Source organism: Salmo trutta, chromosome 10 (genome assembly GCF_901001165.1).
Source record: "Salmo trutta chromosome 10, fSalTru1.1, whole genome shotgun sequence".
NCBI classification, from domain to species: Eukaryota; Metazoa; Chordata; class Actinopteri; order Salmoniformes; family Salmonidae; genus Salmo; species Salmo trutta.
The window spans coordinates 10,562,240-10,588,723 of record NC_042966.1 but is presented as its reverse complement, the minus strand read 5'-3'; the positions used below and the strand labels follow the sequence as shown (position 1 = coordinate 10,588,723).

At 41.1% G+C, this 26,484-nt stretch overlaps 1 protein-coding gene across 1 annotated transcript in view; it reads right to left on the bottom strand.

Moving 5' to 3' along the window:
* LOC115201091 (ras-related protein Rab-26) overlaps positions 1–26,484 on the bottom strand; it is a 96,901-nt gene that overhangs the window by 6,895 nt on the left and 63,522 nt on the right. Inside the window, exon 5 of the mRNA XM_029764373.1 lies at positions 24,691–24,743. Within this exon, the coding sequence (XP_029620233.1) occupies positions 24,691–24,743 (53 nt within the window). The remainder of the gene's footprint in view (positions 1–24,690; positions 24,744–26,484) is intronic.

Below are 26,484 nucleotides of genomic sequence, written 5' to 3'. Positions count from 1 at the left end.
GTTAGCTAATTAAATCACAATGAACCTAAGTGCCAACAATGCCACAGTGCTGGGACCTAACCAACTAGGTTCAATGTTAGCTAGCTACAATTAGGCTTTAACTAGAAAAGCAAACGACTCTGGGAAACAAATAATACCGTCAGCTATGGAGCCAGCCAGCTAAAGTTAGCTAGCTAGCTAACAGTACACTTTAGCTTGAATTGAAACCACTTTTTGTCAAAATTAGAAACGTGTAATATCTGAAAATGTAGCCAGCTAGCACTAGACTATCTTACCTGTATACATCATCATGCATGATGGATGCGTCTCCCTGTCAGGAATGCCATACCACGGTTGCCCTTAGTTTGAAGATGTAATCCGGAGACAGGTGTTTTCTCCATCTCTTTAGCTATCATACTCTAATTCCACTGATTTCAAAACTTGATCCTCCAGAAAGTGGAGAGCAACACTTATGCAGCTCCACTACACAATAATTGTTTTTTTTTTAAAAGCTGCGTTTGACAGGATTGCCAACACAGACTGACGAGCTCATCCGAACTCCTCTCTCGGCATGTCCAGCCCACTCATTATCTCAGTCAATCATGGCTAGTGGGAAGGTTGCTTGACTTTTTCTGTGGCTTAAGGCTTGTAATTTAAGGCTCGTAATTTAACAATTTTATTCATATTTACAGATGGCATACAAGTTTGTTATTAAGGCACATGACAGTTCACATGTTCGAGAAGGCATTTCTGCCAAAAAACGCATTTTGATGAAAAAATATTTTTTACGTTCAAACGGCATACACCTAGTTTCCAGAATCAGGTCACATATGGTAAGAAAGAAATGCACACAAACACCCACACAGACACACACACACACAGCACTATCCTCCAAGCTTGAGGCCTCCATGTGAGTCACTCTCCTCTACAAGTTTCTATTTCCTCTTTTCAAACTGGCCTAAGGCACTAGATCCAGAGACACACATTTCTGAAATGTTTTGTCTCATGCAAAAGCCCACCAAGCATGGTCATTTAAACTACAGTTAACTAATGTTTAGCCAGGGCCCATTGTTGAGTTGTCACAACAGTCCCTTCTGTGCCAAGGCTTAGGACTGGTTTGTGGCCACCCAGCAAACCAGGAACATTCCCAGAACATTAGCTAAGATTCCTATTAAGTTATTGTTAGGGTTTTTATCGAACATTAAGACATTAAAATCCTAAAAAGATTCAAAGAATTAATATACAGAATTGTTTTAAGATGGTCACAACAAGGATTATTTACGTATTGGATTTAGAATTTTAGGAACCCTTTTGGTATAAAAAATTATTTTAATTATTATTTCATGAAACATTGAATTTCGCCTTACTTCTATTAGCCCATGGAAATGCATAAATAACAGATGTATACATGGAAAAACAGATATAAAAAAATACATCTAAAGGAAGTTTGTGTCTGAGATATATAAGAAATGTATACACTACTGGTCAAAGGTTTTAGAACATATTCAGGGGTTTTACTTTATTTTTACTATTTTCGGTGTCCTTTAGTAGTGGTTTCTTTGCAGCAATTCGACCATGAAGGCCTGATTCATGCAGTCTCCTCTGAACAGTTGATGTTGAGATGTTTCTGTTACTTGAACTTTGTGAAGCATTTATTTGGGCTGCAATTTCTGAGGCTGGTAAATCTAATGAATTTATCCTCTGCAGCAGAGGTAACTTTGGGTCTTCCATTCCTGTGGCGGTCCTCATGAGAGACAGTTTCATCATAGCGCTTGATGGTTTTTGCAACTGCACTTGAAGAAACTTTCAAAGTTCTTGACATTTTCCGTTTTGACTGACCTTCATGGCTTAAAGTAATGATGGACTGCCATTTCTCTTTGCTTATTTGAGCTGTTCTTGCCATAATATGGACTTGGTCTTTTACCAAATAGGGCTATCTTCTGTATTCCCCCCCCCCCCCCCCCCCCGTCACAACACAACTGATTGGCTCAAACGCATTAAGAAGGAAAGAAATTAACGTAAATAAACGTGGAAAGTCAAGGGGTCTGAATACTTTCTGAATGCACATTATATACAGTACCAGTCAAAAGTTTGGACACACCTACTCATTCCAGAGTTTTTCTTTATGTTTACTATTTTCTACGTTGTAGGATAATAGTGAAGACGTCAAAACTACGAATTAACACATATGTATTCATGTAGTAACCAAAAAAGTGTTAAACAAATCAGAACATATTTTATATATTGAGATTCTTCAAAGTAGCCACCCTTTGCCTTGATGACAGCTTTGCACACTCTTGGCATTCTCTCAACGAGCTTCATGAGGAAGTCAACTGGAATTTATTTCAATTAACAGGTGTGCCATGTTAAAAGTTCATTTGTGGAATTAATTTCATTCTTAATGCGTTTGAGCCAATCCGTTGTGTTGTTACAAGTTAGGGTGGTATACAGAAGAGGGATATGGGGTGGTATACAGCCCTATTTGGTAATAGACCAAGTCCATATCATGGCAAGAACAGCTCAAATAAGCATTCATTTAAGACATGAAGGTCAGTCAATCCGGAACATTTCAAGAACTTTGAAAGTATGCCAAAAGATGTACTAAATTCGCCAAAATACGAAGTATACAAGCAGTGCACACTATTTCCGTGCTTGTAGGGCCCATAATACAATTCTTCCAAAAATGGGTGTGTGCGATAAATATGCAGCAGTAGTCCGATGAGAGTGGATACAATTTTATTGCTGTAACAAATTATGACAAATGTTAAGAAAATGTTGAGCAATGTAATAAAGTAATGACTTTTCAAATAAGTTACGTTAGCTGACAATGTTAGCTAAGCTATCCTTATGAACCACAGCATATCATTACAGCAGTATGTACCGGTATGTTAGCTAGCTACCTAACGTTAGTTGGCTACTAATACATTGAACTTGCCAGTATATTACTATATGTCATTCTTAGCTTAGCTCAGTGGTATAGTCGTTGTGTATTCTCATTGGGCATAGCTGGTTAATTCGCTCTGGCTATCTACTGTACTCCTTTTTCAGAGCACTCTCATCTGAGTGTGCCAGAGCGCAGAATAACTGATACATTTATGAACACTCAACACCCATTGAATATGTCTGGTGTCAGTAAACCCTGTCAAAAAAGCATAATTAAATTGTTGCCAGCAGCACAGTTACAGTCACCAACGCTCTGGATAACATGAAAACAGCCTAACCAGCTCTGTTAGGAGGAGTAAAATGCTCAGAGTGAGGTGTTCTCTCATTTGTGTTTGGAAGTCGTAAACAAGCTCGCCAACGTTAACCAGGTAGCTTGGATGCTTGACTGCTGTTGTGATGTCAGAACGCTCAGATCAACCAACCCCGAGAGCAAAACACTTTTACGCACGGACAATCTGACAACGCTCTGAATTTACGAACGCCCAGAGCGCACTCCAGATTGAATTTACAAACACACCCAAAGTCGTAAAATGTCTAACTAGTAATTTGTTATGCTAACAAGCTAGCAAGAGGTTGCATAGTAACAGAATTAACTTCCGGTAGACAGGAGAAGCGCTAGTACGCTCAACTGAAAAGATACCGTTTGCTAACAGTAGTATACAGTATGTTAATATGGGTTTTCGAACAAAGCTTATCTTGTCAGTTTCAAAATATTTTCTAAGAATTTGTATTTTCCAAGAACAGTTTGAATTTAGGTGGGCTCTGTTTCCTCATTAATTCATATAAGTAGCTCATTTCAGTGTTACGGACAATTCATGTTTGAGGATTTACTGAGCCAGACAAACTACTCTCTTCAAGGAGAGCCCTTTCCCATTTTTTCCGCACATCGTGTAATGCAGACATTTGCGCAGTCTTGCATGAACTGACACGTTTTCTGGCTGGCGCTAGCATTGTTGCATTGTTGTTTTCCTTAAAAAGAATAACTTTGGACAAATGTGCGTTCCTGTCAAAGTAAGTGCCTTAATTTCTGTATATGTCGTGTTGTCGTTTCTACTGTAACATACAGTATGTATGGAGCATAATGTATTTACAGTTTTATTCACATGTTTTCAAGTAATGGTGACAAATAAAGCATTCTGATTATTTCATAGATTGTAATGGACACCTATGATGTGTGTAAAATACTTTTTTGAATGTTGTACTGATTATAATGAGCTAATGCTAAGCTATTTGCCAGCTATGTGTGGCGACATGTTTGTTGACATTATACAATGCATTCTGGGTGTCACGTAAACATCTGTCAGACCAAAGATGCTATAATGTGGTGAAGGAATGGTTCACTCATCTTTCGAATAAACTTCCAGAAGTAAATGAAGAGAAGTGAATGATCGTAGATAACACACCCCCCTTTCAACATACATACTGCAAAAATGCCAAACTCATCTTGTCTCCTCTTTATATCTTTGGTTGATGTGAAAAAACAAACATGTTGGTGCGCACAAACTACTCATCATCAGATTACTTTCAATTTCTAGTGTTTTACTATTATTTCAATCAATGTTGAGCTCACCCTTGATGTGATGAATTATAAATAGTAATTGCTATTAGCTCATTTATATTGTGGTTTCTGTCAGCCGAGAGTTCTCTAAATATGACCGCTTGTGTTATATCAATCTTTCCTCAGTTTGCGCTAGGACTAATGTAGCCTACGTTTTCCAGTTTGGATGATTGTGTCTGCTGTCGCTACTTCTGTGAATGTCTGAACATTGCATCCAAAAATAAACGGGTCACATTCAGGAAATAACTTTGTAAGGACTATGTTTGTGCAGAATGTTTCCGTGAAAAACCAGTGTGGCCAGTTCAAATGCTGACTGTTGCGTCAATCGAAACTGGACGTTCTAAATAAGCGTTCTAATCACACCAGTTTGAGCGTATACTGCATGAACCACTGTAGAGTGATCACACTCGTTTGTTGGTATGTGTGAAAAGGTTAATGATTTTTCGTGTTGCATCACTCATGGACAGAAAGAGTGTTCGTCATGAATATTGTCTCTCAGAGGTTCACTGTTAAGCCAGTTGGTATTCTGTGTCCATGCGTGGTATCACACGTGGTGAGCAGTTCGTCAAGTTCTGGTGACAGAAGAGGAAGAGGAAAAGAAATGTCACAGTGAATTAACGACCTGACGAACCCGCCACGAGTGTTGCCTCTGCCTGTCAGAGGTGGAGTTCCAGAGCTAACAGGTGTGCCTGGCATGGGTTGTGACTCCATCATCTCGTCCCTCACCCCCTTCAACGTGTTACTCTCCATCTGACTCACCGCCAATGCCGCCTGACTCTCCGTATTGCCCATATCTCTGGAACGGATAGCACCATAGAAAGAACCTGGCGTGCTGACAACTATGGCCATTCTGTCAGTTTTCTTTGATCTCAGTGAAATAATTTGGAGATAAACAGATCATTTTTGAATGGTAAATGTGTTAAGGGCATTGTTTAGGGTGGTTTGAGGAGTACTGGAAAGGTGTGACTCCATGTTACAATAGGCCATAAGTATTCAGCAGACCTCCCACTGTCCCCACTTTGATTATGTTATAGCACATACTGAAGCTATGATGAGTGATCTCGCTCAAATGCAGACAATGATCCAAAACTCACTGTCGCCTGGGTTTGCATTGCTAATGAGGGCATAAACTGCTAAAGCACTGATTTGCTTTATCTTGGCCAGGTCACAGTTGTACATGAGAACATGTTATCAACTGGTCTACCTGGTTAAATAAAGGTGAAATATATATATATATATTAAAACTGGGTCAAGACGTCAGCATAGTAAGTAGACCTACAACACTTCTTCACAGCACATTACTCAACACTAGTGAGACTCAACTTGCCTATGGTAGACCTAAAGTATTGCCTATGGTAGACCTGGCATCAACTGAAAACATTAATCCGTAACTCTGCCAAGCCGACAAGCGAAGATGAACTGGTCAAGGCCATCAAGATGTTTTGGCTTGAGAAACTGACGATACAACAATGCAACAAATCCATTGACCATCTGAGCAAGGTTTTACCCGTGGTCGTGGAGCTAGGGGGAAGTGCAACTCAAATGTAGCTGAGATGTAGTTGAAATAAACATCTGCATTTTGAAAGAGTCTTTTGTATCATTATTTTATTAGCGAAAATATCAAGATGTTGATATACAAACACTGTTTATGTCTTTCTTTTGGAAATACAGTACCAGTCAAAAATGTGGACACACCTACTCATTTCTTTATTTTCTTCATTGTAAAATAATAATGAAGACATTAAGACTATGAAATAACACATAGGGAACACATACATATTTTATATTTGAGATTCTTCAAAGTAGCCATCCTTTGCCTTGATGACAGCTTTGCACACGCTTGGCATTTGACTTGTACTGTATATAAATCGTTACCTATTACATTTGTAACTTTAGTCTTGTATCAGGTGAACTGTTGTGTCCTCACCGTCGGTCTGATAATTGCCCCGTAATCTCCAAAGAGTTCTTTCAATTGCCAGTTCGATATATATCATTCCTTCGTTCAAGCATTTTGTTTATAAAACGAAAACAAAATAACAAAGTCGTCCTTGAATAATGAAACAATAAATGAACCGCAACAAGCGAGTCTCGTGTTCATACTGTATTTCACAACCTCTGCGGGTGTTTGGAGTTGCCTATAATGTATGCAGTTGAGCAAAATAATAGGCTTACTCCTTCTTATTTAATAGGCTACATAATTCCACAGTCTAATTGTAGCCGAACCAATATCCTAACGGAGATTCAGTGTAAAGAAAAATCTGACATTGACATCAAGGGTCATTGTAAATAAGAATTTGTTTTTAACTGACTTGCCTAGTTAAATAAAGGTCAAATAAAAGGGTGGATGGCTTCTTTTGTATTCCAATTTATGGGAAAGGCTGCTAAACCACTTCCACCTGGCCCACAGCATTGTAGCGTACTTACTCGGGATGCAATGGTACAGTGGGCCCACGGTTCGGTATGTAGCACGGTTTGTGGGCCACAGTAATGGTACGGCGGTAATGGTACGGTTTCGGTATCTTTATATTTAAACAATTAACACTTTATTTTGCCTATAAACTTTCCATTCAGAAAAATGGCAGCATGACTGACTAGGCCTGGTTTCTGTCTCTACTGTATGAAATCAAGGGGAGAAAAACATTAAAATTAAAAGTGCTTCTTAGCTTTGACAACCTGAAGCTCTTCATCTCCCAATACAGTACATAGTGAACCGTCACAGTGAGGTAGATTTGAGTTGCTCTGGAGGTCCAACTATCAGTAGAGAGAGCTAGATAGAGTGTCTGTGTCAATTTGTTTTCAATTTCTCTCTGTAATGTTTCATAGAGTTTGGGAATTACTTTGCTGCTGAAAAGTGTGCAGGCGGGGTCATTGTAACGCGGTTAAAACATTTTCATCAGGTGACGACATCCCGAGTCAGTAACCACCGAATAGGGCTGCAAATCTTTGGCTATGAATACTCCCACTGCTTTCGTTATTTCTTCATGTTTTTTCTGAACTTGTCGCAAATTATTGTTGGAAGTCAGCAGCGAGAGATTGTTGTGTTTTCACCTGCAAGGGATACGGTCAGGTGATTGCAACGTAAATGACACATCATGTTAGAAGTGTTTCCACTCGAGTAGCCAACAGTGGCAAAGCAATGCTTGCAGACTGTACTTTGTTTGTTTACGGTCTTCTTACCCTCGTAATCGTATTCGGTGGCTCTTCAAATTTGCTTCTCTCTGTCTTGTCACTTTGGAGCTGAGAGAATATTTGTTTTTAGTTTCCCCTCTCTTCATGGGGCCCCTTTAGGGAGGTTTCCTATTGAGATGTCATTGTAAATCGTCCATTGGTTGTTTAAGGGGGAGGGGGTTGCGGTCATCAACTTGTTTATTTAGCAGACATCACTTGCTGCTTATATTCAGTCAACTCATATATTTTAAGAAAATCATGGAATATAACTGAAACATAACTGAAACATTTTTGTTTCACTTAGAATAAAAACCTTGGGGTAACAACAGTTTTAGTAAGTAATATGCTACAGTCAGGTTACAGCTTCTTCGGACAAAGTAGAAACAAAAAAATAAGTGTAGTTTTTCATGTGTGGACAGGGGAATAGCAATTCTTACACTATTGTTCTAAATTCAATCACCCTCTTCATCTTCATCCTCATCATTCAGTTAATTCAAATTAAATTGCGAAGTCATGCACAATTATCAGTTTCTATTTGGTTTATATCGCACATTCATTGACAGCATTCATTCAGGTAGAGACACATTAGTGCCTTGGGACCAACACTTTACACTGTACCCAAAAGGATATCAGCGCTCTAACTCCCCCTTGCGGTGGTCTGGAGCAATGAAGCAGTCACGCAGGGTAACGTGCTAAACCACAAATTACTTCAATGTCCCGCGCCATAATCTCAAAACCTTTCATTGAGGAACCGCTGTACAAAGTGTGACCCTTCTTGAAATGAGGAGCCTGCATGGTCATCACCACGGACCCGGACACCCCAAGCCCTTCATAATGTTGGATGTCAGTGGTGGACCCTGTGTAGACTATAATGTACTGGACAAATCCTGTCTTTACGTCGCACATAACAAAGAACTTGACCCCAAACCTGTGCCTTTTGGAGGGAACGTATTGATGGAACGCCAGCCTGCCCTTCCATAAAATCAGGGACTCGTCAATGCATAGGTCCTTGTATGGCACAAAGACCAGACCGAATGCTGATGTCAGGCTGGTAAGAATTGTCTTATTTTGTGTAAGGGGTCATTTAGGTTGGCAGTAGCATTGTTGATGAAATGCAGGCATCACAGCAGAACTAGGAAGCGGCGTTGGAAAAAGAGCGAGGCAAAGAAGGGAATTGCAAACATAGGATCCGTGCTCCAGTATCCCATTTAGTTTTTTGTCATTTAAGCAGACACTCTTATCCAGAGTGACTTACAAGTGCAATTAGGGTTAAGTGCCTTGCACAAGGGTACATTGACAGAGTTTTCACCTAGTTGAATTGGGGATTTAAACCAGCAACCTTTTGGTTACTGTCCCAATGCTCTTAACCGCTAGGCTACCTGCCTCCCCCTTACGGGGTTCTTCTTTACTATTCCCATGAGAAAGACTGTCACCAGGAAGGTATACATTTCAGTAATTGTGGTAAATGTGGTCACACATTTAGCAATCTTCCCCCTCACTCCTGGCTCTCTCTTCTCCTGTAGCTCCAAGGCATAGCGATTGGTCTCCTCCACTATGTCTCTCACCAGCTCCTTTGTCAGAAACAGCTTGAAGCACTCTGCCTCAGATGGAGATGGCAAGGGGCTTTGCAGTCCAGACTGGCATGCATCAAAGCCAACAGCAGGGCTAGGGGGTGAAATGGGTCCTCAGATTCACGGTTCGCAATGGCCACATGGATGGGGGACAGTTCCTCACTGTCACTGTCAGAATCTGATTCTTCACTTTCATACTAAGACTCATGGCAGGTTAGGACAATTAACGTGGCAGGTTAGGTGACTTAACGTGGCAGGTTAGGAGAACTAATACAGCAGGTTAGGTGAATTTACATAGCAGGTTAGGAGAATGAGGTTAAGGTTATGAAAAGGGTAAGGGTTAGGCTTAGCTACAATGCTACAGTTGTCAACAACTGTTGTCTCTGACACGACCACTAGAGAGAGCTGTTATAGGCCTACTCCATCTAGACACAACGGTAGAAATGTAAACACACCATCTGTTGTGACAAATCATGAGTATCCTAACACTGGCACAATAAATCACTATCAGAAAATGGTTTGTGTGATAATAATTTATTTATTTACTGTTTAATTCATGTTTTCAAGTACTGTTGACAAATCATGCATTCCGATTCTTGCATATATTGTAATGGACACATACAATGTGCATAAAATATTTTTTGGGGGGTTGTACTGATTATGATGAGCTAACGCTAAGCTAATTGCCAGCAATATGTGGATCCATGTTTGTTGACATTATACAATGCATTCTGGGTGTCTGTCAGAGCAAATATGTTATAACAAAACAAGGTGAAAGGGAGGTTCACTCGTCTTTCGAGTAAACCTCAGGAAGTGAATGATGGTAGATGACACACCCCCTTCAACATACATACTGCAAACAGACCCAACTCATCTTGTCACCCCTTCTTATCTTTGGTTGATGCAGAAAAACAAACATGGCAGTGCGCAAAAACTCTACCCACTTTTAGAAAGTGTTTTACTCAATTATTTAGATCACTGGTGTGCACACTTGTGATGTGATGAACTGTAAATAACAATTGCTATTAGCTAATTCATATTATGGATTCTGTGAGCCGAGAGATAAATGTGTTCGCTTGTGTTAGCTCACTCTTTCCTCAGTTAGCACTAGGACTATTGTAGCCTACATTTTCCAATTTGGATGAGACTTCTGTCAATGTCTGAACATTGCATCCAAAAATAAACTGCTTACTACTTACATTGAGGACAAAGTTGTAAACAATGTGTTTGTGAAAAATGTTTCTGTGAAAAAACAGCATGGCCAGCTCAAACGATGACTATTGTGTCAATCGCAACAAGACGTTATAATGAAGTGTTTTAATCATTAATCACACCGGTTTGAGCGTACGTTGCAAGGACCACTCTAAAATGATCACACCATGTGCTCATACGTGTCAAAGGGTTTGTCACGTCCTGACCAGTAAAAGGGGTTATTTGTTATTGTAGTTTGGTCAGGGCGTGGCAGGGGGTGTTTGCTTTGTGTGTTTCGGGGTTGGTGATTTATGTTCTATATTTTCAATTTCTATGTTTATTCTAGTTTTCTATTTCTGTTGTGTTTTTTCAATGACCTCCAATTAGAGTCAGCTGGTTGTCGTTGTCTCTAATTGGAGGCCATATTTAAGTGTGTTCGATTTTCACTTGTGTTTGTGGGTGGTTGTTTCCTGTATAGTCTGTGCACCTTATGGGACTGTTTTCGTTGTTTATTTTGTTTAAGTGTCTTCTCTTTAATAAAGTAAAGAAGATGATCAATATACCCGCTGCATTTTGGTCCACTCCTTACGACGCCCATGACAGGGTTAAAGACCAGACTAAATGTGTTCTGGGAACGTTCTTGTAACCCTCAAAGAAACATTGTAGAATCATCCACACAAATGGACAGTTTTTGTGTTTTGGGAACATATCTTTTGTGATGTCCACACAATATTCACACCAGACTGTTCCCACAACCTAATGAAACATTCTGGAAATCTTTAAATTACAGTTTAAATCTAATCTAGGAACATTCTTGCAAGATCAGGCAAATGCTTTATATAATCATTAACATGACTGGACAGTTCTTGTGTTATGAGAACATTTGCTGAGACTTAATGAATGTTCCGTGAATTTTCACAGAACCAATTTTGGTTTGCTGTGCAGACACATGCTTTTTGTCTATTTGGTAGCTCACAAAAGATTGAGATGGCTTTAAGTGGGCAACAACACGGAGAAGATTTGGAACCTCTGCTTTAATCCACCTGCCAAACACAAGGGGACCGTCAAAGGAGACGTATACCTTCCAATTACTTTTCAGGATTCTTAGTCAAAGTTAGATCAAACATTTCAGTCTGTGCCTGATACAGAGAAAATAATCAAGCCAGGAAATGTGGAAAATTAAGTGATCATCAGCCTCCCTCCACTCCCTCTAGAGGAAGAGGCATTTCATCTTGTAGATAGAATGATGAAACTAGAGGCAGAGGAGGATGAGCAGAGAGGGAGAAGTCATAACTCCCTCTGCCTCTGTAAAGGGCTACAGAGAGCATATAATCCCCACCTCTGTCTGTCAATCAACAACCAACACCACAACCTGTGCAGAGCTGTGCTGCACTGAGCCGTGCTGCACTGAGCCTAACACACACACACACACAAACACACATACACACACACCCTAGCACTAGACTCAACAGCAGTACTTGATAAATAACTCCATTCTGTGATAATTTACACTGGTTTAAATATGACATCTTATATGACAGCGGTATCAATAACCAATGCTCAGACTACTTAAGAAATGAAAAGAGAACAATGATCCCAGCAGAGCTCCATTTTTCTTGTCTTCTTCTGTCTCTTCTGCTTTAGCTACATGAATGCCTCCCATTATGTTCTCTGTGTATTGGTTCAGTATTGGTATGCAAACTAGTAGATCTCAAACCGAGCACTTTGAGCACTTCGAGCACTCGATTACTTGATATGCGCCTTCATGAGTCAATCTCAAACGCTAGTTGTCAAGTCATTGAGGGCTCCACTGTGCCCTTCGAAAGCCTCTTTATCGAGTGGGCATCCTGTGCCAACTCGGTGCCCTTGGCAGCTTCTTCCCATGAATCTCAGCATGTTACCTAATGTACCAACAACAACACTTTGTTCTCAAAAATGTTTCTGAATAAGTCAACATAAATCAAGAAATCTGTAATTAGTGTGGAAGTTTTGCAGAGGAGGACATAGTCGCACAATTTTACCTCTAGCTAAGGAGTTTAGTGCTTGAAGGAGCGGTATTTCTGACGTTTGATAATGTACACAAAAACATGTCGATTACATTAGTTTGGTAGCTAGCTCTAAAGCGTCTATCATAAAAATGTGTATGTGTAGCAGTGTTCTAGAATATTGGACCATTGGCTTTCATACTTTTCGAATTCTCATCATAGCTCAAGCAATTTCTCCAACTATCAACACATTCAAATGAATAGAGGACATGTACCGGAGCCGCGTTGGTTCGGAATTCTGGTGAGGTGCGCGTTCGGGCTGTTCTTCCCCTGCGGATGGTTTTTCTATTTTGTTTTTACGAGGAGGCTAGTGGCTATGTCACAATGGGACATAGCTCTCAGCTATGCTGAGAGCTATGCTATTACGTCTCAGCCAGTTCATATGAAACAAAAGAGAAGCTAACCAGTTAGTGGAACGTCAAATACAATGTTCCTTCAATAAGCTAGCTAGCTAACGTTAGTTAGCTTAGCTACTGTAGTAACAGTAATTATCACAATGAACAAGTTTTAATGAAGTAGCAACTGCATGTTCTGCCCTGAGTCAGTGCTGCTGTGTGCTCAGATGTACCACAATGTTACAATGTAGCGATTGGTGCTTTGGAAACATGCTGAATTAGCCTACGGACGGACTGCTGGAGAACGTCTACAACTTCATCAGCAGCTGTCAAACTATTATAAATAAGTGACAAGCTAAACTCTGTTTATCAGTGAAGTGCCTCAAATCCTTAGCTGGCTTAAATTCCATCCCCGTGTTTGTCAGGGAAGCAGCAGGCAGTCTACAACAAACTGTCGAGAGGGCATCGTCTCAATGCTCATTTTGGTCAAAACACTTGCAGACATTTGCAGACATCAGCAAGTGTCCACTCAATAAAGGGTTTAGGGGCCAAGTGTTCGGTTTGAGATTCAGCCATAGTCTACATGCATGCTGAGACTGTATAACTTATCACCTTAAACATGTCCTACTACTTAGGGTACTTTAGGGATCATGCGTTGCTGGTATCTTTTTCAATTTTCTAATGTAAAGTAACAGATATCCTTACAGAGCCTTGCAGCATGTGTATACCACACTAAGCACTACCTATGATCCCACATAGGCTACCACACTAAAGCCTATCTATGCCTTTGGGTACTGCCCCCCTTGGGTTTCTCCATTACTCTCGCTGTCTAAGAGCAGGTAAGCTGCCTTGATACCCAGCTTGTTATCAGCCACTGTTGTGTTGCTTTAGTTTCAGTGCCTGGCTCAGCCTTCCATTTTAATAAGAACTATGTGAATGATGATGATGATGATAATGTGTATGCAGCAGGGTTAGGTAGGTTACTTTCCAAATGTAATCCGTTAGTTACTAGTTACCAGTATAAAATTGTAATCAGTAACGTAACTTTTGGATTACCCAAACTCAGTAACGTAGTCTGATTACTTTCCCCTTAAGAGGCATTACAAGAAGACAAAAATGAGTATTACCAATTGAAAGACATACATTGTAGGATAAATCAATGTTAGAGTTTACACAGCTGGCCATATATGGATGTTGCATTTTACTTTATGGGATGGTTGTGTAGGCTTCTTCTAACCCATTGTGTTTTACTCCAGATAATAATACGTTTAGGCTATATCTTTACATTAAAAACTGAAGTCTGTCACATTTACAGTCATTCTAGTTCATTTAATACCCCTTGATCTTTAATAAAAGGACTTGGAAATATAGACTAGCATAATTGTTTTACCTTTAAGGTGCAAATAGGTAAATGAGAGAGCAGTAGTGTTTCACATCAACACGCTATGTCGTCCTCACCTCCAAGCGTTTATTCAAAGTGGATAATCTTTGGATGCCGACATCATTTGCACCATTGGAAGACATAGCTTGGACAGTAGCCTACAAAAGCTTATTCCTGCTCTTTTTCCGCGATCCATCAAACGCATTTGGTGTCATCATAATGGTCTCTGACTTGTGGTCAGACTGGCTCAGGCTGAACAAACTTAAGCGTGAATTTTTTTTTCAATGCTGAATTGAATGTCATTGAGAAAACAGAAAGGTGTAAAAAAAATAAATAATAATAATCACATACATACTTTCTGAATTTAAAAATAATCCTAGAAGTTACAATATTTTTGCTGGTAACATAACGGATTACAGTTACAGTTCTTTTGTAATCAGTTTCATGTAGTCCGTTACTCACCAACCCTGGTAAGCAGTGTGTGTGTGTGTGTGTGTGTGTAGCTCACAGCACAGTGAGCAGCAGCTGCAGGGCTGATGATATGAGGCAAGACAGTAAAGTTATAAAGGTGTCACGCTCAACTTTACAACCTCTGTGTCATTGGTTTAACATTGCTTTCAACTGAGAATGGTGACTATGTAACTGGTGAGCATGTAATGTTAGTGGCTGCGGATGCTTTCATGTCTGTATTCATTTCAAATGAACAATAGATCCCTGTGTATAGTTATTCACAGATTATGAGTCAGGCACCATTTGTTCAGTGTTCTAACTCTGGCCATACCTTGATACGTGTTGTAGAAAAGGGATGGACAGAAGACGGGTTAAACAAAGATAGTGTGGAGAGTGTGGAAGGGAGAGAAAAGCAAAGAATGATTGAGAGAGAATAAAAGGGAGAGAGAGAGAGAGAAAAATGGTGAGATCCAGTGGAGAAGATTCAACCTCAGCTCTGAACTACATAAAAGTCCAACAGGGGAGACGATTCATATCAGACTGGTATACTGTATCTGTGGTATTTGTACTGAGGGAGAGAGCAGCTAAACTGGAGATTGAAAAATATTAGGTGAAAATAAATTATGCTCCCATATGGTATTTTATGAGATTAATGACGTGTACCTTTGTCAGGATGACTCCCACCTGTGCAGTCAGTTATGATCAAATTTTAACAATAAACTTTTCATCCTGCTGCTCTGTGGACCATTTCTGCCTACTAATGTTGTTAGACAGAAATAAATACAGAAACCTTGATTGGAATAGGAGCAAGCTGGTGTGTGTGTGTGTGTGTGTGTGTGTGTGTGTGTGTGTGTGTGTGTGTGTGTGTGTGCACTGTTACAATCGTCAATCAGCCTGAAAGAGAGAGAGCAGAGGCAACAAATTACCCAGCAGCCAATAACAAGCTCTGCTGGGAATTGGTCTCAAATCAGTCTGATGGGCTAGGCTTCCGCACTATTGCCCTCAGTCTCGGTCTCAGACTAGACACAGCACAGGGCACAGGTATCACATTAACATCTGAATAATAACTATGAACTCAGAAATGATTTACACCTAATTCTAAATTTGTCTTCAATAGTCTGTTTGTTTCTCTCTGTCATTTTCTCTCTCTATTCCTCTTCCTTATACCCCTGTCTTTCTCCTTTCCCCTCTTCATTTTGAGTGTAAAATAATATTTGTGTCTCTATTGAACCGACCTGTAGCTCTAATAAACCTATCATGAAATGTCATGGGTGGGAACCAGTTCAAGCTAGTCTTCAATCTCCTGACAATCTCTCCAAGGTTTCTCTTCAAACCTCTCCATTCAAACTAACAGAGCACTCAAGGCCCTCCACATCTCTACGGAAAACAGATAGAGAGAATGAGAGAGGGATGGAAAAATGGAGGGATGGTCTTGCAGAGTGGAGTGCTTGAAAAGAAAAACAGAATGGATGCTGTCGAACAAACCACCTAAGCTTGACCATTACCGCATACCGCCCCAACAGACGCACAGATGACGCAATCACAATTGCATTTCACACTGTCATCTCCCACCTGGACAAGATGGGAAATAACTATGTGAGAATTCTGTTCAGAGACTATAGCTCAGTGTTCAACACCATAGTCCCTTCCAAGCTAATCACCAAGCTGGGGACCCTGGGATTGGGATTGAACATCTCCCCAGGTGGTGAGGGTAGGCAACAACACCTCCGCCATGCGGACCCTCAACACGGGGGCCCCTCAAGGGTGTGTGCTTAGTCCCCCTCCTGTACTCCCTGTTTACTCACGACTGCGTTGCCGCACACGACACCAACACACCCATAATCAAGTTTGCTGACGACACAACGGTGGTAGGCCTGATCACCAACGGCCTACAGGGAGGAGGCCAGAGACTTCGCAGCGTGATGCCATGACAATAACCTCTTCCACAGCATCAGTAAGACCAAAGAGCTGATCGTGGACTACAGGACAAAGAAGGGAGAGCATGCTCCCATCCACATCGAAGGGGCTGTAGTGGAGCAGGTCGTTCCTTGGCATCCACATCACTAAGAACTTAACTTGGTCCACCCAAACCCGCACAGATGTGAAGAGGGCACAAAAGCCCCTCTTCTCCCTCAGGAGGCTGAAAAGATTTGGCATGGGCCCACGGATCCTCAAACATTTCCACAGCTGCACCATCGAGAGCATCTCGACTGGCTGCATCACCACTTGGTACAGCAAATGCACCACAAAGCGCTACAAAGGGTGGTACGGACAGTCCAGTACATCACTGGGGCCAAACTCCCTGCCATCCATGACCTCTATATCAGGCGGTGCCAGAGGAAGGCCTGAAAAATTGCCAAAGACTCCAGCCATCCAAGCCATAGACTGTTCACTCTGCTATAGTCCGGAAAACTGTGCCAGAGCATCAACTCAGACCAACAGGGTTCAAGACAGCTTGTACTCCCAAGCCATAAGACTGTTGATTAGTTAATTAATGCACTGACCTTATCTTGCACTGACTCTATGCACACTCAGACTATATTGTATACAGTCCCTTCGGGAAGTATTAATACCCCTTGACTTTATCCTAATTTTGTTATGTTACAGCCCTTTTCAAAAATGTATACAAAAAAATGATCTGCAAACTACACAAAGTACCCCATAATGACCAGGCGAAAACAGGTTTTTATACATTTTGGCAAATGTATTAAAAATGATAAACATAAATACCTTATTTACATAAGTAAATCAGGCCCTTTGCTATGAGAATCTATATTGAGCTCAGGTGCATCCTGTTTCCATTGATCATCCTTGAGATGTTTCTACAACTTGATTGGAGTCCACCTGTGGTAAATTCAATTGATTGGACATGATTTGGAAAGGCACACAACTGTCTATATAAGGTCCCACAGAGCTTGAGAGGATCTGCAGAGAGGAATGGGAGAAACTCCCCAAATACAGATGTGCCAAGCTTGTAGCGTCATACCCAAGAAGACTGTAGGCTGTAATCGCTGCCAAAGGTGCTTCAGCAAAGTACTGAGTAAAGGGTCTGAATACTTGTGTAAATGTGATATTTCAGTTTACATTTTTTATAAATTAGCAAACTTTTTTTTTTTTTTAACTGTTTTTGCTTTGTCATTATGGGGTATTGTGTGTAGATTGATGAGGGGGAAAAAACGATTTAATCAATTTTAGAATAAGGCTGTAACGTAACAAAATGTAGAAAAAGTCAAGGGGTTTGAATACTTTCCGAATGCACTGTATAACTCCCCTCTTGTGTATTTTATTCATTTTTTGTTACTATTTTTCTTTTTATTAAGCAAGCATTTCACGGGTAAGTCGACACCCATTGTATTCGGCGCATGTGACAAATACAATTTGATTTGGACTTGAATAGCTTCAAAGCACCTTGGCATAGATTCTAAAAGTGTCTGAAACTCTATTGAGGGGATGCGACACCATTTTTCCATAATTTGGTATTTAGTTAATGGTGGTGGAAAACACTGTCTCAGGCGCCACTCTAGAATCTCCCATGTGTTCATTTAGGTTGAGATCTGGTGACTGAGATGGCATATGGATTACATTGTTTTCATGCCCATCAAACCATTCAGTGATCACCAATGCACTGTGAATGGGGGTATTGTCATCCTATGGGGGCATAGTCATGGTAGCCAAAATTATTGCCAAAATAATGGTGTGCCGAGCATTTTTATACATGTCCCTAAGTATGATGGGATGTTTATTTCTTAATTAACTCAGGAACCACACCTGTTTGGAAGCATCTGCTTTCAATATACTTTGTATCCCTCATTTACTCATGTTTCAATTATTTTGGCATTTACCTGTATGTGAATGCTTGTGTAGGATTGAGAAGGCCTTTATGTTGACTGACCCAAAGGGAAACGTCAAAATCTGAGACTTTGTAAATGTTGGTTTCCCCCCAAAAATGTGTTATTCAAACCAAGCCTACCCTCACCCTAATCATGGCTGGTTTAGCAGCTTCACATAGGTGAGTCTTTGTTTTGGGCTCCCGAGTGGCGCAGCGGTCTAAGGCACTGCATCTCAGTGCAAGAGGAGTCACTACTGTCCCTGGTTTGAATCCAGGCTGTATCACCTGCCATGATTGGGAGTCCCATAGGGTGGCGCACAATTGGCCCAGCATTGTTCAGGTTTGGCCGGGGTAGGCCGTCATTGTAAATAAGAATTTGTTCTTAACTGACTTGCCTTGTTAAATGTATTGAAATATCAAAAAGGGTCTAGCTCGTGAGACTGCTTTGAAGTAAATATTAAGCTTTATTATATGATCAAGTTTGGAAGCAGCAAGAACAGAACATCCCCTTTATCCTTATTTTTAGCCAGCTCCCGTTATTATTTTGGACGTGCGTGAAACCCCCATCCATGTGTCCATATGCTCAACGAGAGATAAGATGACCCTCGTATTTAGAAACATTTAAATGATTTCCCTGTTCTGGCGGCGCTTGTTTTCCGTTTAATTTGATTAAAAACCAAACTCATTAGAATGGTTCACCGTCCTTGGCTTTATGGTGAGCATGTCTGTCACGACTTCCACCGAAGGTGGCTCTTCTCCCTGTTCTGGCGGCGCTCGGCGGTCGTCGTTGCCGGTCTACTAGCTGCCACCGATCCCTTTTCGTTTGGTTTTGTCTGTCTTGTGTTATCACCTGTGTCGAGTTTAGGTTCGTTAGTGGGGTATTTAATCTTGCCCTACCTGTGTGGTTTTGTGCGGGATTGTTTGTGTGTACCTGTCGTTTGGGTTTATTTTGTTAATTTAGACAGGTGTATTTTTCCTGGACTGTGTTCCGGAACGTTTGGTAGGCCGCTTGTTTGGTTCTGTGCCTGTGCTAATATGGACTCTTGAATAAACGCCTTCTCTACATTATCCTCTCTCCTGCGCCTGACTTCACACCCACCTCTCCTAGGGAGATTTGACAATGTCCATGGCTTGCATGCAATACAATTTATAAAACATTATATTAGGGAGCAGTATTAATGGTGAGTGGACATTCCCAGCTCCAGTGAAAATGTTGGATTTACGCAAAAACCTCCATAGTCTAAGTTGCCTAAATATTATATGCCCACCGGGGGCAATTATGGTGTCTGTAACTGTATTTAGACAAAGGCTATTTAAACCAAGTTTTGTTTTTATTAGAATTTGATTGGAATTATTCACTCTTTTTTAAGCCTTAACCTTAAGAGTCTATTGACGCACCCATGCATCAATCTAACATAATCAAAAAATCTGTTCTATCTACCCCATCCGCCTATGTCGGCCTACAGCATCTGTAATGGAAGGTGGCCAAGCTACAACGGGGTTTGTCAGACCATGAGACATCCCGAAATGTCTTCTCACTAAAACATCTGTAGTGTCCAAACTATTATGACCACTCTATGGAAAACACAATGGTGTTCTCCGTTTTGCTCTACAACCCCCTCAAGAGTGGGACTCATCTGAAGGTAACCCATACAAACGAATGGAAGGATGGAGGTAGTTTTGTGCCAACAAAAATATGGGGTTAAATAGGTTTCTAAAAAAACAAAAACTGTCTTGAGCTTTATTATATTTCTATGGGCTATAGAAGTAAAGGCCAAATTCAATGTTATTTTGATATACCTAAAGAGGTCCTAAAATTCAAGAATTAGACTTTTAGAGGTTATCAGTAGTGAATTTAATCTTGCTTACAGACAACGCTTGATATGTCCATGACTCAGACATAATGCAATTTACAGTAGGCCTACCCCCTATATCAGTGCGAAGGCTATTGAAGTCATGCCATTAGGCTTCTTACAATGTGGACTGAAAACATGTTCAACATATTTAGCAAAGATGGGATAGGCCTAAATATATTTTGTTATTTTTGTTTCTGTAAGCGATTTAACAAACTGGGCTATAACGGACTAACATTCGAATTGGAGGTGATGACTACGCAATACATAAAAGACTATAAAAGCACAACTTGAAGCAACCGCATATTTAGCCATGGAGCAGGTTCTAATTGGCCAGTGAGTGGTCAAGCCTCGACACACCTACAACCCAGACCTTTCGCGCCACCGCCAGCTACTGCGCCCATATTTCCGTTTTTGAAAATAGCACAAATATTTCTGACACAACCCCAAACATATATTTACCATTGCATTAGGTTTGTTAAAATAGAGCTCCAATAGTTTATAGTTTTAGTTAAATTTGATTCATAATACATAATCATGATGAACAAAATGTTTAAAGTCCAAAGCGAAAACTCATTTGAATAGTCCAGGTTGACTTCAAAACAGGTCGGTGAACGCCCTGGTCATAGTTCCCCCACAGATGTAAGGTAATGTAAGCAATAGAATTATAGTGTGATAAACTACGGGGTTTGTTCCTCACTAAGTGCATTCGGTGGTGCTCTCAGAAATGTTTTCACCTTGCATGTGACACAATGGGATGTCTGCTGGTTCCTCTCTTATTCCCACACACTTGGCCATACACAAGTGCACAGACTGGCATCTGCTTGGGGCCCTAAAATCAATTCGTCCGCCCCTGCTCCCACCCTTTGTCTCTCTCAATGCACCTGCCTCTGAAGAGCTAAACAGCACCTGTTTAAAATGCTAATGCTGTCATGCACTATGCTCCAGTATGAGGGTGAAACTCTATGTTGTGGATGTAGACGGGCTGTCACGCGTGCATTATGCATGGGAAACATATGCAGGCAGGGATCCATCAAACTCAAATGGGAATAGTTGATTTATCATAATGTAATCTGCACGAACACATAGGTAATAAACATAAATATGGTACTGAGATATGGTATATGAATGGGAAGGAGGAGGGAGCTTACAGTGAAAAGATTTAAAAAAATATACAGTACCAGTCAAAAGTTTAGACACACCTACTCATTCAAGGGTTTTTCTTTATTTTTTACATTGTAGAATAATAGTGAAGGCATCAAATCTATGAAATAACACATGGAATCCTGTAGTAAACAAAAAAGTGTTAAACAAATCTAAATATATTTTAGATTATCCAAAGTAGCCAAAGCTTTGCACACTCTTGGCATTCTCTCAACCACCTTCATAAGGTAGTCAACTGGAATGCATTTCAATTAACAGGTGTGCCATGTTAAAAGTAAATTTGTAGAATTTCTTTCCTTTGTAATGCGTTTGAGCCAATCAGTTGTGTTCTGACAAGGTAGGGGTGGTATACAGAAGATAGCCCTATCTGGTAAAAGACCAAGTCCATATTATGGCAAGAACAGCTCAAATAAGCAAAGAGAAATGACAGTCCATCATTACTTTAACACATGAAGGTCAGTCAATGCGGAACATTTCAAGAACTTTGAAAGTATTTTCAAGTGCAGTCGCAAGAACCATCAAGCGCTATGATGAAACTGGCTCTCATGAGGACCGCCACAGGAAAGGAAGACCCAGAGTTGACTCTGCTGCAGAGGATAAGTTCATTAGATTTACCAGCCTCAGAAATTGCAGCCCAAATAAATGCTTCACAGAGTTCAAATAACAGACACATCTCAACATCAATTCAGAGGAGACTGCGTGAATCAGGTTTTCATGGTCGAATTGCTGCAAAGAAACCACTACTAAAGGTCACCAATAATAAGAAGAGACTTGCTTGGGCCAAGAAACACGAGCAATGGACATTAGACCGGTGGTTTCTGTCTTTTGGTCTGATGATTCCAAATTTGAGATTTTTGGTTCCAACCACCATGTCTTTGTGAGACACAGAGAAGGTGAATGGATGATCTCTACAATTGTGGTTCCCACCGTGAAGCATGGAGGAAGAGGTGTTATGGTGTGGTGGCACTTTGCTGGTGACACTGTTAGTGATTTATTTAGAAGTCAAGGCACACTTAACCAGCATGGCTACCACAGCATTCTATAGCGATACGCCTTCCCATCTGGTTTGCGGACTATAAATTTGTTTTTCAACAGGACAATAACCCAACACACCTCCAGGCTGTGTAAGGGCTATTTGACCAAGAAGGAGAGTGATGGAATGCGGAATCAGATGACCTAGCCTCCACAATCAGCCGACCTCAACCCAATTGAGATGGTTTGGAATGAGTTGGACCGCAGAGTGAAGGAAAAGCAGCCAACAAGTGCTCAGCATATGTGGGAACTCATTCAAGACTGTTGGAAAATAATTCCAGGTGATGCTGGTTGAGAGAATGCCAAGAGTGTGCAAAGCTGTCATCAGAGCAAAGGGTGGCTACTTTGAAGAATCTAAAATACATCATATATTTTGATTTGTTTAACACTTTTTTGGTTACTACATGATTCCATATGTGTTATTTCTTAGTACTGATGTCTTCACTATTATTCTACAATGTAGAAAATAGTAAAGAAAAGCCCTTGAATGAGTAGGTGTTTGACTGGTACTGGCCATATGAGATGAGTAAAACAGTATGTAAACATTAAAGTGACTAGTATTCTAAATTGTTTTCCATTGTGGGCTAATAATGTTAGAAATGACACACACAAAAAAATACTGCAAAGTTGCTTAGGAGCTAGAAACAGAGCTGCCATGTCTGTCGGCGCCATCTTTGGAAGGAGGTGATAGGAAGAGATATGCTACAACACAAAGCCTTGTAATTAGTTCATTTTAAATTAAAATGAAGACTGTTGAAATGAATTACTCGAATTAGCCTAATTTCAACAACATGCGTTTTCCACCTCCCGATTGATTTTGCCACGGCTGACACGTCACGTTTCAGCACCACAAAGCTGTCATGGAATCTGGCTTATTGTGAGGTCAATAGCTGATAAAAAGCCTCATCATGGGCAACGAAACATATTGTTTCATGGTCTTCGGAGAGGGAATATCAAAGGTGCAAGTGTGACGAATATGAGCCCGGAGCCGACGACAGCAACCCATGTGGGTACTGTGGCATAGTCTAGTGTTTAAAGAAAGTATGAAAACCCCTTGATATGGGAGGCACATAGAAAATGGAACACTTTGCATTTATATTTTTGTCCAGTATATATAGGGAAACCTGCAAAATAACTAATGTAAACCAGGGAACAATGCACTACGCTCCCCTGTGCCCAATAAAACTCCACACAACCCCCCCCTCCCCCCAGTAATTGTCTAACTGTCCCTTACATGAGTAAGAGCAACTGTGCTGTTGGTCAGAATAAGTGAAAGTAAGTGAGAGTATCCACGCTGTCTCTGCTTCCCTAGGGACCTCTACAGTATGTACCTCCTGTTTTACCATGCATTAATGATAGGAGAACCAGCTGCAGTTACAGCAGTGGAAACAGGTGGGTCTGCAGCTACGCGACATAGCCTCTCTCTTTGATCACTACATGCCATTTAATAGCCCACGTTTAAACCTCCTGTCGCCAAGACTTCTTGTCCTTTAATGTTTATCAAACGACTGTAATACGTCTGTGGAGAAGACTGAAGAGATGAAAAGATGAGGTTACATCAAATGGAGTCGAAATGGCCTCAAATTCACAGTCTCGTTGGATAGCAGCCTGTAAAATCAGAGAGATGTCACCATTTTGTGGCACAGCTGATCTGTTTCACCATTTTGGAAAATAACTACCTGGGATTTACACCTACACACTCCCACCATCATCACCATCACCACGACCATGACCATCACCATTATAATCATCATCATCATCAGAACCATCTCTGACCTCACCATGCGCTCTATTTCAAAATGGTATATTACAAAACAAGACAGAGCTATTATAATGTTATTCTACACAACATACTGCAAAAGCTTATCAAGTCACCTCAAATCAAACAAATGGAAAGAAATAGAGGGAGAAAGGCACAGAGTGGCGGTTAGATGAGGCAGAAATGGAGGGAGGAGGAAGGGATGGAGTAGGTTAGACAGTAATGGAGAAACGGAGGGAGAAACTGGACATAGATGTCAATGAAAGAGAAATGAAGGAAGTGAAGAGAATGGCGGGATGACACTGGTTAGACTATGCCAGTTATATAGAGGTGGGGGGAAGGAGATGGAAAGATGAAGAAAAGAAAAGCCTTTGCGTAGTGTTAAAAGTTGATGAGCCCCGCAGACAGGACTGACACAGGACTGAGTCTTACCTTGATGTTGTCAAAGGAGGCCTTGTTAGTGACGTCGTAGAGCAAGAGGAGAGCTGTGGAGAGGACACAGACATAGAGCATATCAACAGGCTATCTATGGATGGCTTCCACTAGAATCACTATGATAAGACTTGATAAAAAGTAAAGAGAGAAGAAAAAAATGGAAACATGTATTTGTGGACTATAAAACCTTTTAAATTGACCTTTAATATTTGGCGTGATGTCATGAAATGAAAACAGGAAATATAATAGTGTAGAACTTCCATCTGAGGTTGGAAATTATGAATATAATCACGTAATCAGCCGAGACAGAATGATCATGGTTAGACCACGGTGAGCTTGCTATATTCACAGCCCAGATGGCTTGTACCACAGTGATATAACAATATTCATCAATACATAACAATCATGACATTTCCACCTTTTTGAAGTCAATACGGTACTTACAAATTTAGAAAAATAATATTGTCCTCTTAGCTCATGTAACAGTGACATGACAGCCTGTACATAACATTTGGTGCCAGAAAGTGTACCTCACATAAGGGTGTACGGGAAATCACTCCACAGGGACTTAGCTAGACTCCTCAAAACATTTGGGAATGAGCTTTTTGATCGAAACCCCTTCTCCAACCTCACGTTCTGCACTTCCCTTTGTCATTTCACACTTTTTTGGGGGGAGGGGGGTCTCTGAAGGGTGTATAATATGCTGTAATTACCCCATGGCTGGGTAGAATGGAGCTGTAGCCTGCTCTCTCTCTCTCACTGATAACACAGCAATGATTATTTTCACACCACTGGTAGAGCGGAGAGAAAGAGAGAGAGATGTTCTGTCTACTGGTGTATACAGCCTTGAACAGAACAGAACAGGTCTGAATGCAGCCGTCTTTATCGGTCTCTAACAGACGAGTGGGAGGAGAAAAAACACACCTTTCCTCTCCTCTCCTTCACTCTCTCTGACCTCTCCTGTAACAGTGAGAGGTACTGTAGAGGTGGAGGTCCCAGTGGCGACTGAGGTAAACTATCACTCATTTCATTTGTGTTTATTCTTCATTTGTATTTTATTCAAAACATCCCTAATTTGTCTGAGAAGAAGGACACCTCTAATGGAGGGCTGAATAAAATAAACAATGCAAAACTATTTGTCTTTGTGTCTCGCGAAGCGGAACCCAAGAGACCAAGAGCAGACTCAGACGAGTTAACCAAGGTATTTATTGAAACACAGGGGGACGATTGAGTGCAGGCCAGGGGAAGCTCGAGTGGGTTGCTGGAAATCAGGTGCGGAGGCTGAGGCTGGAGTGAGAGGTGTGGGGACAGGGTAAGCAGGTCCGGAGGGGAATCCAAGGGAGCGTAGAATCCAGGACAGTGTAGCAGGACTGACGAGAAGTCGGACTGGAGAAAGGGACCAGAGTCAGAGCGGGCAGAACTGTAGCGGAGAGGAAAACAGCGCCAGGCAAGGGGAAACAAGCACAACATGAACAAACGGCTACAAGACTGACTGAGCAGAGATTATGATCTGGCAGTGTGGAAGTGGCAGGACTGAGTATTTGTAGAGGCCTTGATTATGGAACAGGTTGCAGCTGGTGGGGATCTGCTCTGACTCCAGCATACCTGTCTCCGCCCACACACACAGGGAGAGGGAGCGAGCACTGGGGGAGTGGCGGCAGGTCAAGGCAACACCGGATGAGCACTAGAGGGCATGGCAGGAGCAGATGTGACAGTACCCCCCCCCCCCCACATCCAAAAGCCACCGGACGGTATAGGCAGGATGGTCATCGATGAGCCGAGGGGGTGGAG